The 15,109-nt window shown below is 45.4% G+C and overlaps 2 protein-coding genes across 5 annotated transcripts in view; both read left to right on the forward strand.

Moving 5' to 3' along the window:
• The window catches only part of LOC118281725 (5'-3' exoribonuclease 1), a 41,833-nt gene extending 27,801 nt beyond the window's left edge, over positions 1-14,032 (forward strand). For both annotated transcript variants that reach the window (XM_050701321.1, XM_050701322.1), the window contains 2 exons: positions 8,894-8,993; positions 9,517-14,032. In XM_050701321.1, the coding sequence (XP_050557278.1) occupies positions 8,894-8,993; positions 9,517-9,609 (193 nt within the window). In that variant the 3' untranslated portion in view covers positions 9,610-14,032. The remainder of the gene's footprint in view (positions 1-8,893; positions 8,994-9,516) is intronic.
• Positions 1-15,109, forward strand: part of LOC118280837 (maltase A1) — a 63,486-nt gene that overhangs the window by 37,375 nt on the left and 11,002 nt on the right. Inside the window, exon 1 of one of the 3 annotated variants that reach the window (XM_035601223.2) lies at positions 14,945-15,071. The exons of 1 other annotated variant lie outside the window; for it this stretch is intronic. The gene's annotated coding sequence lies outside the window, so the exon portion shown is untranslated. Of the gene's footprint in view, positions 1-14,944; positions 15,072-15,109 lie in introns of those variants that run through there. One more of the 3 variants, XM_035601234.2, reaches the window with a different exon arrangement.

Genomic DNA, 15,109 nt, shown 5'->3' on the forward strand with positions numbered 1-15,109 from the left:
ATTGTTGTAAAATACCTATATTTTTGCACTCACCTACGAGTACTTACTCACAAACACTTCCGTAGAGTAATCCACTAATATACATGTAGATATATGCATGTCCAGTATGTATTGACTAGATATGTTATCTAAAGTAATATGAAAATCAATAATGCTATTGATTTTATATGTGAGGGTACTGTACATACTACATAGGTATTGAAGGCCGCTGTGGCGAGGGTATTTTTGCTATAATTTGTACTTATGCTAAAGTGAATACAAAATGAAGCGACATACATATACTGTACACAAACATACATATAGTATACAATATGTAGTTGATAGCTCTTACACGTTTCCCTGATAACGTTTTTTCGTGGATACCCTTTGTATATTAACCGTCTACCAACTGCTGCCTGTTTACCAACTACAAGCACACAAAATGTCACCGGTTCGAATAAACAAACCAGTGCAAGCTAACATTGAATTCTACTTATCCTGCCAATGCCAATAGAACTTTAATATTACTGTATTTGGATACATTTTTGAGCTATTGTTAGAGTTATCTATATATTAATACGTGATGCAAAAACTTTGTATCCATTTTTACGAAAATTGCGCGAACATAGGAGCATAAAATTTGGTACACTTATAGTTTATGTGTAGGAGAAGTGCAGAACGCCAATATTTTTCAAAAATAATGCTTATAAAGTACATTAAATCAATAAATAAAACATTACACACACTACCATGCATAGTACCTATCTGATTGTATTTGACAAAACGTCAAAACTGACAGACATTGCGATGATATTCTCACGTCTTATATGAATAGAGTTTTATAAAAGAGTTTGTTTGAGTTTGAGTTAAATAAAAATTATCCTTGAACGTATGTTAAGTGGTATTGTAAATTAAATCGTATATGGTCGAATTTCGACCACTAGGCGACCACTAATTTGAATAATTTACTACCAGAAGTCACTTTCAGTAGTACTATCAAATGCCCATAGTGATAGATAGAATAGTACAATAATATACACGAGAAGGCCACGATATATTCATTTGTATAGCGCCACTCCAATTAAGTAGCCGGTATCTCTTGAAGGCGACTGCTCCTTTACGTACAAATCCCAACAAGGTTCTGTTAATTTCCATATCTTCAACAGTTCCATTGTTATGCATGTTGCTGAGAATCACGTGATACTAGTTATTGGTCAGGTGTAATTGTAAGTGGAAGCTTCCACTGTAGCTATAGTTTCCAATAAAATCAGAGTATTATATTATCATCAAATCCCCCAAAAGGCTGCCAACGCATTTATAATTCCTCTGGTTTCCCAGCATTCATGGGCGGTGCCAATTGCTTACCCTTAGGTGGTCCACCTGCTTGCCTGCTTGGTAGCGTGTTTAATCATTTATTTAGAGCCTTTCTTACAAGTAGGTTATATTCGGCAATAACCAGCAATAACTAGCAACCCGATTGGTAAATATGTACCTACTCCTAATATTATCACATATTCCATTAATATAGATAATATTAGGATAACTGTAAAATGTAAAGATCCAAATAATTACAACCTCGAAATAAATAATTCATTATCAAATATAATTGATTGGCTTAATAATAATAATTTAAAAATTAATCTTAAAAAAACTAGTATAATGCACTTTAAACAGCGGGAAAACATAACAAATTCATTACCGGTTAACCTAATGTATAACGAGTATACTAGTCAAGAAGTAGATACAACTCGATTCTTTTTTTTTTTTTTTTTTTTTGAGGGGGAAAATCATCCAATGACTTTTCTCGCCTTGGGCGAGGCGAGAGGGGGTGTCAGACTCTTACTGACTAAAAACCACCCCGTTCCTTCTCCTGCCTTTCGAGCCGGAGCCCCGGTAAACCCGCTAGGTTGTCCGCAGCTCCGGATTAGGCATCAGCCCTATTGGGCCCCATCTGTGGTGGTCTGATGGCTCTTTGAGGCGCGCGCGGAACGCGACGCGCCGCACGCACGGGTCTGGTTCTGGTCGGGCGGCGAACTACCCTTGCTCGCCGTCCGCAGGCCCGCACTTACGGTGGCCGGAGATCGTCACGCGATCCCCGACGCCCGGAGTGTCTCTCGCGACGGCTGGGGCGTGAGGAGGTTCGTTCTCTCACGCGCCCCGCCTCCTCCTTAGCTAGCATGACTGCTTCGCAGAAGGAGGAGACGGCATCCCAGTCCCCCTCGCTCCGCACCATGGCTTGTACCAATGCCGGACGCGAGAGGTCGCCGTCGCCGACTACATCCCTGAGGACACGGCGGTGCTCAGCCCATGCAGGGCACAGCGCCACCGTATGTTCCACTGTGTCCTCAGGACGATCCTCGCAGTGATGACACCCGGGCGTTTCCTCCCGCCCAATCAGAAACAGGAACCTACCGAAACTTCCATGCCCGGTAAGCACCTGCGTCAGGCGGTAGGTGAGGACGCCGTGGCGTCTCTCAAGCCACTCCTCAAAGAGGGGACTTATCGCTGCAATGACAGCGAGCCCAGCCCTCGGTTGCGACAGTCGTTGCTGCCATTCCGCCATGAGATCGCGCCGGAGCTCGTCCCGCCACGCACTAATCTGGCGCGGCAGTGGAGTTTCGCCCCGGCGACGCGCGTCGGCGCGCAAACAGAAGACGCGCGCAAGCACTTTCGCCTCCAAATCCCACGGCGGTAATCCGGCAAGGAGGTTCGCCGCCTCTCCGGAGATCGTGCGATATCCGCGGATCACCCGGATGGCCATGACCCTCTGGGACGTGAGCAGCGCCCGAGCTGGCCGCCGCATCAGGTTCGGCGCCCACACAGGGGCGCCGTAGAGGGCCATGGACCGCACGATCCCCGCGTACAACCTCCGGCAGGAGGCATTTGGCCCCCGAGGTTGGGCAGGAGCCGCTTAAGCGCAGCCCCCGTCCGTTCCAACTTAGGAGCCAAACGTCGGAAGTGCTCCACGAAGTTCCATCGACTGTCGAGGACGAGTCCTAGGTACTTCATCGTCGTCTCGACGCCGATGGTAACCCCTCCTGCCGTTATTTGGGACCCATCCGGAGGTGGCGCGTTCCCGCGGCCATGAAAGCACATGGCCTCGGATTTGTGGAGCGCCACCTCGAGTCCCAATTGCCGGATCCTTGCAACGACTGTCGCAACCGCTCTCGCCATTAAATTGGCCGCCGCCTGGTGCGACCTCCCGTGCGCCAGCACCAGTGTGTCGTCGGCGTAACAGACTACACTGACGCCGTTTGGGAGGTCGGTGCGCAGCACCCAGTCGTAACCGATGTTCCACAGGAGCGGCCCTAAAACCGAACCCTGTGGAACACCGCGCGACATCTCTCGCCGATTCCATTCACCTTGGTGACCGGGGTACCTGACGAACCTATCCGTCAGGTAGGCCTCGATAACACGACGGAGATAGGTAGGCACCCGGTGGTACCGGAGTGCCTCCAGTATGCAGCTCCAGGGTAGGGAATTGAATGCGTTGGCGATGTCCAGAGACACCGCCACTACGACCTTACCCCTGGACACTGCAGTCCCCGTCGTGAGGTCTCTTACGCGCATGATGGCGTCCACCGTGGAGCGCCCTCTACGGAAGCCGAACTGGCCGTCCGCGAGGTCCGGCCCAAATCCAGACAAGTGCGCGACGAGGCGGTTCGAAATTATCCTTTCGAAGACTTTTCCCACCTCGTCGAGCAGCACAATGGGCCGGTACGCGGACGGAGAGTCCGCAGGGCGCCCCGGCTTCTTCACGAGGACCAGATTTCCCGTCTTCCACTGAAGCGGGAACTGGCCCCTCTCCAAGCATGCGCTGTAGAGACCTATTAATCGAGGCCCGAGAGCCTCCGAGGCCAGGACCCACGCCTTGCCATGCAGGCCATCGGGTCCTGGGGCGGTGTTCTTGGCGCCCATCCGGCGCACCGCCGCTCTCATTTCTGCCTCGGTCACCTCCGGAACGATGTCGTCGTCGTCGTCACTGTAGCCCGCATTAGGCACCGCAGGGGGCGGAGTCATGGATGGAGGGGTGAAGCCCCTCCATAGTCGAGGGAACAAGGCGCCGACCACCTCTTCCACGATCTCGGGCCGGAGACTCTGAGTCAGCGGGGGAGCCCAGGTGCGGAGCTTATCGCGCACCATCCGATAGGGGCGCCCCCATGGATCTCTGTTCAGAGTCTCCAGCATCTCCCGGCGAGCTTCCTCTTTAGCCCGCCAGATCTCCGCTTTAAGGGCGGCCTTTGCCGCCTTGTACCCCTCGTACAACTCCGCCTCTCTTACCTCCGCGTCTGGAGCGCGGATACGGAGCCTGCGGTGCCTCGTGTACCGGCGGCGCGCAGCTACGCACGCATTGCGCAGAGCAGCCAGCTCTTGCGACCACCAGTACACCTGGCGCTTGCGCTGACCTGGCCGGACCCGGGGCATCGCCACGTCACATATTCTGGACATGGCGTCCTGGAGCCATCTTGCCTCCTCGTCGATGTCGGCAGGCCTGTCCGGTGGTATCACCCAGGCCTGCACGATTGCGGCTTCCAGGAAAAGCTCCCGGTCCAACTGTCTCAGCGCCCAACGCGGGCCACATGGGGCCTGTCTGACTGGCGGGTCCGCGGACTCGGCGGAGACGTCAAACCGGATGTACCGGTGGTCTGAGAACGTCTCCACCTCCTCCATAACGCGCCAGTCAACGACACGCGGTGACAGAGCAGGGCTGGCGAATGAGATGTCCACCACCGATTCACCCTGCATCCGCACGCACGTGGGGACAGAACCCCGGTTCAGGACGACTAGGCCTGTCTCCAGAGCCCAGTCTTCCACCATCCTACCCCGAATGTCGGTAAACCGGGAACCCCAAGCCAAGTTCTTGGCATTGAAGTCCCCGAGGACAAGTACGGGGAGGGAACGGAACCCGACGACGACGGCGACCAACTCCCTCAGGGAGTTGTGGAACTCGGCGAGAGTTCGGTTCGGAGAGAAATACACGCCCACCACAGCGATCTCTCCGAACCGTGCTGCGACACAACCCCGGCCTCTTCGAGCGCTCTCGAGAGTCGGGGTACCGGCGGCGGCCGACGAGATGATAGTCACCGAGCCGTCTAGGTCCGCCACCCAGTGATCCCTGGGCGGGACGAAATACGGCTCGGAGACTACAGCGACGTTGATCGACCACTGCGCCATGCTCTGAAGCAGCAGGTCCTGAGCTGCGGCGCAATGGTTAATGTTCGCCTGGAGGAGGCGGAATGGATTCATTATTGGAAATCCATCACGACCTCCTCCCTGGCGGCACTACGGCCGGCGGTGGCCACGGCGGCGGCAGCAGTGGCGACTGCTGCGGTGGTGGCGGCGGAAGCGACGGGGGCGGCAGAGGGCCTACCCTTGCCCCTGGGTTTGGTAGGTGGGGAGCAGGCCTTGCTCCCGGCCCGGTGATTGGCCGGCTTGCCAGCCGCCGCACATGCGTCGCAGTGCAGCGGGGCGGTGCACGAGCCGGCCCTATGACCGGGCTGACCGCAGCGGAAGCAGCGGTCGCTGCGGTCAACCTCCGAGGTGCATTTAACGCTCACGTGGTGGCCCACGTGGCAGCGGTAGCACCTCAGAGGCCGGGCCTCGAGCAGCTTGACCTGCGCCGAGACCCACCCCACCAGGAGCCTTCTGCCCTCCTTAATCTTTTTGGCCGCTGTCACGGGGCAGCTTACCACCACCGTGCGCAGCCCCGAGTTGTCTGGACGGATGGTGCCTGCCTTGACCTGGTCAACAGGGCACCCTCCCGTCCTGGCGACAGCGGCCACTACCTCATACTCCGTCGCAGAGTCGTCCAGGCCCAATATTCTCAAGTCTAGGCACTTGATGGGTCTGGACACGCGGGCCTCATCCGCACCGAGGCACGTCCTGAGCCTTTCCGCTAGGGCGTCAGCGGATGAACCGCTGGCCGCGCCGGGGACCTCAAGTAGACGGGCTCCAGTCGCCGTCACCTTCATTGTGAACCCGTCAGGGGCCCCGAACTCTGCGGGAGTCACCGCCCCCTTCACTTTGGCGAGGACGTCGCCATATGTCACGCCTCTCTTGACCGCATCGGGCTGTAGCGTTATAACTACAGCCGCGGTCTTAGGGGCGAGAAGCAAGGCCGCAGCGCGCTTCTCCTTGCGCTGCTGCTGGCGCCGCTGCCGCTGCGCTTTCTTGCGGCGCTTCCTCGCCTCTTTGGCGACTCTCCTCGCCTCGCCGACAACCTGCCACTCGCTGCGATTAACAGCTCTTGCTGGCGGGGTAGGCTCGCCCGTGGCTGTGGCTCCTTCAGCCTGCTGAGTCACAGCACCCCTTCTCCTTCTGCTGCGTCCTGCAAGCGCATTCGCCTCCGTTGTAGCTGGCGCCTGCACCGCTGGGGGTGCTGGGGTCCTCGCTGGAGGAGCCGCTCGTGGTCTCACCACAGGTTGAGAAACCCGACCACTCGTGGTCGGGAGCCCAGCGGCAACAGCGGCGTATGACGTCGAAGTTGACGATCTCGAGGCTGCCAGAGGGGGACGGAGTAGTCTGCTCTCCAGCACGTCAAAACGTTGCCGGAAAGCAGCCATCTCCCTGCGCATTAACTCGAGCAAATCAGGCTCCGCCGAGGGGTGAGGTTGGCTTCGGCAAACGGCAAGCTCAGCCTTGGTCAACCGAAGCTCTGCCTCCAGAGCTGCATTGGACGCCGATAAGCGCGCCAGCTCTCGCCGCATTTCGGCAAGCCCCTGGTGCACTTTTCCAGCTGAGGGAACTCTGCACACATTGAAGACCGCCGCCATGATTTCGGTCTCCACCGACTTCAGCTGTGCAGCTCCAGCAGCCTGGGATTTCTTCCCAGCAACTTGGCGGAGCCCCTCCCTTACAACTTGGCGAAGCGTCTCAGAGCCGCGCTCGCATTTTAAAGCCTCACCGTCCGAAACCTCCATCACGGAGGAGTCCGAGAGGGCAGCACTTCGCAAGGCGCCACTCTCTGCAGCCACTAGCTCAGCTGGCTCGCACCGTGCAGTGGCTGCCGGCCTCTTGCTCCTCTTGCCTCTACCCCGCGCGGCCGTGGCGATTTTAGGAGGGGCTGGGGCCTCCAGCACGTTGGAGGACGAAGACTGTCCCTGGCCCTCCTCCACTCTGGGACGCTTGAAAGTACTCCTCGTTAGGCGCGTTGAGCTTACACTCACGGCGCATGCCGATGAATCGGACTCCGCCCCCGACTCCCTCCTACTTGAGACCCGTGTGTTGGGTTTGCTGGACTCGTCCAGCGCCTCCCCACGGGCACCAGAGCCACTCGGGCTCTCTGCAACTACTACTGCAGGCGAGCCGAGCTCACCTGCACTCTCCTCCTCTCGTTTTTTAGTTTTATTAATTGATTCCATTCAATTCCCACGAGTATGGGGGAAATATTTAGTCCACCCAGGCAGAGCCCCCTGTACCTGGGTAAGTGTATGTTTGTTTCCCAACTAGAGGGTCCACCGGTCCCCTAGCTGGGGGTGCGCTCGAGACTGACACTACTTCTCAGCCACGCATACCCTCGCCGCGCACCAGAACTTGGTATTGAAGGAATTTTTTATAGAGGTTATCTTCCTCGCGGTCCGGGCAATCAAGCCAAGACCCTCGTCCCGTTCAGAGTCATAAAACATGACCATGACCTCTTCCCGGATTACGATATCAACGGTTGCAATCGAGGACAACTTGTGCCCCGATGCTGCTCGTTGGCAGGGTAAGTGCACAACGAGCACCGTCCTTGCCTCTCCGCCACGCTCTCTGCTAGGTTCAGAGAGACGGGCGGAAAGACGCTCTCTCGGAGGCGCAGGTCATGTGTCAACACAAAGCCTGCCGCCCCCGGAACCCATCCTGGGTTCTACCGCCCCGTCCAGAAGTTCGCTACAGGCAATAGCCTCTCCAACCCTATCACCCCCGTTAGGGGGACTACTACCTGTACCCAGGGTGCACCACGGGGAGGTCTTCTGGCACCGCACCCCACAACTCGATTCTTGGGTTTAACTATTGATAGGCAACTCAATTGGAAAAATCATATTGACGGAATAAGTAAAAGAGTTAGTAAGTCAGCATATGCCCTATATAAGTTAGCCCCTACAGTCAGCACGGAAACTCTGCACACAGCATATTACGGTCTTGTCGAATCAGTACTTAGGTTTGGCATAATCTTCTGGGGAAATTCAACTCATAAAGATATAATCTTCAAACAACAAAAACGTTGCATTAGATCTATGTTCGGAATAAAAAGTATGGATAGTTGTAAGCCGCTATTTACCAAACACAAAATTTTAACACTTCCATCTTTATATATCCTTGAAGTTGCATTGTTTGTCAGAAATAACCTACATTTGTTTCCGCGTCTGTCTGAATATCATGTCAGAAATCGACGTAAAAATAACATTTGCATTCATCCCTCTAGAACTGCATTGTTGCACAAAAGCATAATATGTTTAGGTCCTAAAGTTTATAATAAAATACCTAAATCCATACAAGAGTTAAATTTAAATTTGTTTAAAGCTAAACTAAAAAAATTTTTGTATAAGAAATGTTACTATAGCTTAGAAGATTTTTTAAATGATAAATTAGATTTTTAATAATTGATATTTTTTAATAATTTTGTAATATAATTTAATAATATAATATTTTTTATTAATTTCTAACTTTTGTTGCTTGTGATTATTTATTATTGGAATACCTTACATTGTTTTTGTTTAAGTTTAATAATTTTATATAATTCTTTGTATGCTTAAGGTTTAAAATTATAAATATTTGTACGCCTAGACGGCATAACATGTAGCTCATATACCTATTCTACCACCATTGCATGTATTTCCTATGTGTAATATCACTCATGTTAATGCAAATAAACAATATCTTTATCTTTATCTTTATGATGAAGCTGTTTTAAAAGTTTCAATTTATTCAACAGGCGTGTCTCCCACCCCGGTGGCTCATCAAGTAAGCAGGACTTGGGTCAATCGTCGTCACAGAAGTCGACATTACCCAAGCCACAGCCCACTACCGCACCGGTAAGTTTTATACCGCATTTCTTCGCTTATTTAACGTATGTTCTAAATAAGTAATTTTATTATGTAAAAAGTATCACAAAACTTGCAATTTTGATTTGAGTGTGATCTCTGGCAATATGAACGTAACATTATGTTAATAATCTATTTGTTTCATCGGGTGTCGTTTGTTATACGGACCTTGTACTGGTTGACTAGACCCTACCAGATTTCCAATTTAAATCAAATTTCCGTAGTGCTTGGCGACTGGGCTTCTCTCAGTCGTGCAGTCTCTCTTGTGCCTTTAGGCGTAAGTTATTCTGCCTCTAAACTGAAATTATTGAGAAATTTATAAAGAGGACACAACTAGCCTCAGTAGTCATTAACACATTAGACGCCATGTTGGACAACGTTGTCCGACACTAGTGGAGGAATAGCCTTTAACAGATTTTTGTTGGCAGTGAAAGGCTTAATTAATAAATGAACATGACAAAAATATAAATTATGTAAAAAATATTGTTAAATTCTTTTTAAACGTTATAAACAGATAAACCAACAGAACCAGGGCCAAACTGCGAAACCATCAAAGAAGAAGAAGAAGCCAAGAATAGCAGCCAACCTGCCGTTCCAAATGGATTAAATTTATTTTAGTTTTAATACATATTACATAGGGTGTTGACTTACCACCGACTGTTCTAGACATTTCCACTGCACCTGTTAAAATATCAAATTACAAAAATAGAAAAAGGTATTGTTAAAAGAAACGGATTTAACCTAAAATTCAGTCCAGCCAGTCTGTGTTTCCTGAAGGAAAATGACCTAGGATTCTTCAAGGCCTAAGGGAATAAGTTGTTTACGGGCATGGCGTGTTCCATCGTAAGCCGCATCACCACATCACCACGAGTAAGAGGTGAAACGCCTATTACATATAAAAAAATGGACTGCAATTAGATATGTGTTTAAATACCATTTGTTTAGGGTGCTAAACAGTTTCAATCTAAAGCTTATTATTTTCGTAAATGACATCGTTTATCTATAATATAAAACTAAGTCCGGTTTTCCTTCCTGACGCTATAACTCCTGAACGCACGAACCGATTTCCACGGTTTTGCATTCGTTGGAAAGGTCCGTGAGGTTTATAGCAAAGAAAATTCAGGAAAAATTCAAGAGAAAAGCAGGAAAACGGAAAATCATTGGTGGCGAAACGGAGTTCGCCTGGTTTGCTAGTATATGTTATAAAAATATAAGTAAAATGTCTACTTTAAAGGATACGAGTCGCTAAGTCAGCACCCTATCTACGATTGTGACCTCTGCTCATAGTGTAGGCAGTGTTCCTAAATATTAATTCTTATTATTTAAGTTTAGGTACCAATGTGTACCTATTGACATATCAAATGGGAGCTGAAGACCTCCAAGAGAGATGTGCCCTTGTCTATTTACTCCTAGTTTCTGAAAGGTTGATTAATGAGAATTTTAAATATATTAAAATGTTCATCCTCTAATAAAATATTAAATTTTAGAGATAAAACTAATTTATGGTGAAATCTCATAAGTGTTTGACTGGATTTCGATTGACCTAAACGTGTGTTGTATACGACTATTCCCACACGAAACAAATATTATGGTGTTTAGGGGATACCTACGTGTATGTAAATAATGTGAAATTCGTGTTCATTATTAAAAATAAGGTTCTAATACGAACTTATGCATAATTTTAGAGTGACTTGGATCCCTTTCAGGAATACGGAGATTTATTTAATAATAATTTAGTTTTTATATTATAAATTGTACTTTGTTAATTGAACATTGAAGCCTGCACTAAGACTGGGCTCAATCTATAAATAAGTTTGACTTTGAACTGAGCTTACGATTGAAAAGGAAAGAAAAAAAAAAGGAAAAGCAAATTTCCGAGGTGAGGAATTAAAGTTTGGTACATGCCTGGATTATATAATGAAATCTTGTAAATTTTGTAAATATAATGAAGTTATAAGAATCTGTAATGAATGAGTGTGATCAATTTGTTTTAATGTAATAAAATGAAAGTTGCGAGTATACGTTCTGGTTGATTATGCCTAAAGTATTATCTTTACGAGAGTTGTCATTATATGTGAGTGATATTTTTGGCGCAAATTGGGACAAATATTGGAATGTTAAACGTACAGTCGGCCAGGTTATTTAGTATGCACCTTAGAAATTATACAGACCCAGTACACAGCAAGACCAACCAAATGGTTTTGAAAGAAAGAAAAAACATTTATTTCATACGCAAAAAACCAAATGACAAGCAGGTACAGTTTATGCAAAGATTTGATAATAATAATAATGTTTAGTATGAATTTTATTCGCATTATACAAGTCTGCGGTGAAATGGGACCAGTTCAACATGTGCAAGACAACGCCTTGCGCTGGTATTCTACTGGCGCCAACTTCTCTAACCATTGCTTGGGTCAGTAGCCAACCGATGGTCTTTCTCTGTACTGAATCTATCTGTATTTTCCAACCTGCATACACTAAATAACGTGGCTGACTAACTCGGCAGCAGTTACATAGTTCCTCGATCCATATTATAAAGTAAGGCTCGCTCTTGTCTTAGACGTTAACCCTTAATTGATTTATTTATCTGTTCACTCAAGTACAGAGAGAATATTTTTCTACACTCACGTGTTATCTTCCAAAGCCTTTTATTTTTCTGGGGAAGGCAGATTTTGTAAATTATTTTCATACATAATCGCTCCTAAGACATGATAGAAAACGCTTTGTCGTTAATTGACAGTTAGACTAATCGAAATTTAACCAACTAAGCTATTCTGTAATTGTCCAGTCGAAACATTCAATGCGAGCTCGATCGCATTCTCGTCCGTTATTGGTAAAGATTATTCTTATAACCAAAGAAATCGCGGACCGCGATAAAGCTCACTTCAAATGTTTCGAATTGACAATTACAGAATAAATATCTGGGGTGGTAAAACTGGGATATAATACAAGAACTTGTGCCTGCGCATTTCGATATTACTTATCCAATTGTTATTAGTTATCTAAGCATAAAGCATGCTTAAAAATCAGTAACAACGTATTTGTAATACGTCATAATCTCTGTCGTTCTCCAGCGAAGTAACATAGTGTGAAGATAAATATAAATTATTTAATGTTTTCACAATTTAAAGCCATTGTTGGTGAATGAAATGACTTGACGAGTTAACGTTGACTGTTATTATAGTAATCTCGAGGTGAAACAACTCTGTACTTAATTGCTTTCTGAAAATACAATGTTTTTTTTTTGTATAACAATTTGTTTTTACGCATTTTGAGTCGGTACTGCCTTGTATTGGGTGGGTTATTAAGTCGCGTGCCCTTTGTCTATGTTAGGCAAACGAATAGTTTTAATTTAATCATTTTAATCTTGGTAGTTCGAAATTCAAAGATGTTCCGTGATAAAGACGTTGGTCTTATGGACTTCTCCAGTCTCCAGTCTCTCATGAGTCAGACATGACCATCTCCTAGTACGTGTTTACTTTACTTTTAATGTAAGCGAACAGAGAGCGCGTTCGGCGCTCTGATTGGCCGGCTCGATTAAACCAAACGCACTCTCAATTTAAACGTAAAGCAATCTCATACTAAGAGTACAGGTCTTGAAATGAAGGTATCGAGTACCTTCACTATAATAATATACTCTGCTTCATTCACTATTGAGTTCAATTTCCATTGACAATTTCTTCCTATCTTTCATATTTTTTATGGGATAGGGCTACAAACAAGCAGACAGATCACCTGATGGTAAGCAGTCGGCGATATGAATACCCGCGCGTTATTAGCCATCATCTAGGTTGTGTTGCGAGTATCTTTTACTACAGACCCGTAACACCAAAGGAGTTACAAGTGCGTTGCCAGCCCTTTGTGTTAATTATATTACTTGAAAGAAACCAATGGTGCTGCCACGGTAGTTACTGAAGCCCTGCCTTCCTCAATTGAACAAGATCTTAGTTCAACTTCCGCGTGTACACTTAAATAGTACAAAGTACTTAGAGTTATGAATAAATCTATTTTTCTCGTGTATAAAACATTTCCCTGTGACCCGTACTTTTTAAATTGTAGTGGCAAAATAGGCTCATAATAATTGTTATGCATAAATACTCCATAAAAGTACCTAGCGCATAAAATAAAGAAATATAAACTATGTTTCCAGTCTATTCAAACAATTTTGAGCTCTATTCCAACTTGTATTGGTTTCAAATTCTCATAGTTGTTTATGTTGGTTAGAGTTCAGTTTTGTTTGAATTTGCTATGATAAAATTTATTGTTATAGTATTGAATGTTATTTTTTTAATTTGTCTCTAAATAATAACTGATTTTGATTGACTTAAGATACATTTTGTATGACATTCTATGTGGTTTGTAATAAGTTGATGTAAATTTTCTTTTAGCGAATATAAACTCTACGTTAGTGTATATAATGTTGATTTCACAATAATTTCAAGTTTCAATTTAAATTCAACTATAGTATTACCTACATCATGTTTCGTCGACTACACTTAATTTTGGTTGGACAAAATCATTATTCGTCGTCATACAAAATGTATTAAAAAGAAAAGCTCATAGAAATCTTAAATTTCTCTTCTAAACAAAGATTTAAAAGTATTCTACCGTTAAAATGAGCATAATAAACGTTTAATTTAAAATCTAACGTACCTCCTACAACTTAAGGTCCTTTTTTGAAATACATGGCTAAAGGCCTTATATGGGAGTCCCTATTTTTTTGTTAAATATCCGTTACTGAATATTGTATACAAATCTAGACGATATAGCGTATAAAATGGACCTAGTACAACAATTTACTACTTTATTGCCAAAAAAATAAGATCGAAAATTGATTGGCATTATTTCTGTTATACTTTATTCAGTAATGGATTACTTGGAATGACATTACTTACTAGTTACTTATTCGAAACTTCTGTTATTAATTCTAAAATTGTGTTCATTTGACATACATTTTTATTCAGTTTGACCTTATTTTTATATATAAAATCAATATTATGACCCATTAAAGTGAAAATTGCAAATCCGAATTTGGTGTTTTCTTTTTAACAGACGTATCTGATGGTAAGCAATCGCCGCCGTCCATGGACACTTGAAACACCAGAGGCGTTATAAGTGCGTTCCCTTTTGGAGGTTAGAAATCCAAAAATTGTTGGGGAATCGGGGATTGGGAAGATTGAGAAGGGGGTAATTGGGTCTCTGGAAACCTCACTAACAACGAAACACAACGCAAGCGTTGTTTCACGTCAGTTTTCTGTGAGGTATCACTCCGGTCAAGCCGGCCCATTCGTGCCGAAGCATGGCTCTCCCACACTTAAACTACTATTTACAACTAGGTATATGCCTACTAACTCCATTTTATTATTACCTATTCTAAAAAAGTTTAACAAACATTCAATTCAAATCTGATGCATCTAAGTTAGAAAACACATAAGATTATTTCTAGGTATAGTAAATGTCTTACGTCTTGTATATAATTGAGAACTAGCAAAATAGCTGTATTAAATATGAGTAAAGTCATTTACTTGGCGTGTCGACCACGGTAGCTCTACTCGTACATAAAGACATTCAAGTCCAACACGTTTTAGAATATATAGCCGCTATGTGCGAGATAAGTTTGAATCAGAAAAAGTAATTTATATGAACTATCTGTCACATAGTGGCGTTTAACCCTTTATAGATATTATATAATATATAGCAATAGCAAAGGGAATATTTTTACCACCATGTTTACTTCAACGAAAAGTTCAGTGAATATTACAAAAAGCATACTTTAATAAACCACAAAAAGTTTTATTTTAACTTGGTCAGTTCTTTATGCCTTATAAAGGGTTAAAACGAAAAAATAAATAGTACTACTGAATTTCAGTTCAAGGTATAGCTTCTACATTATGGAACCTAGATCTGGAGTGTCTGAAGAAATCTTATTAGGTATTAAAACTAAATGATAACGATGCTAAAATGCAAACAATCTCGAGTGCTCGTTTTATACCGGCCACTTCAATCTTACTGCATATAAGGACCGTAGTGGAGTTGCCACATTCATTTATGGAGCTACAGCGTTATAAGGTTGGTGTTTATTTGTTTTAAATACATAATTAGTGCAT

This window comes from Spodoptera frugiperda, chromosome 20 (assembly GCF_023101765.2).
Source record: "Spodoptera frugiperda isolate SF20-4 chromosome 20, AGI-APGP_CSIRO_Sfru_2.0, whole genome shotgun sequence".
Lineage (NCBI taxonomy): Eukaryota > Metazoa > Arthropoda > Insecta > Lepidoptera > Noctuidae > Spodoptera > Spodoptera frugiperda.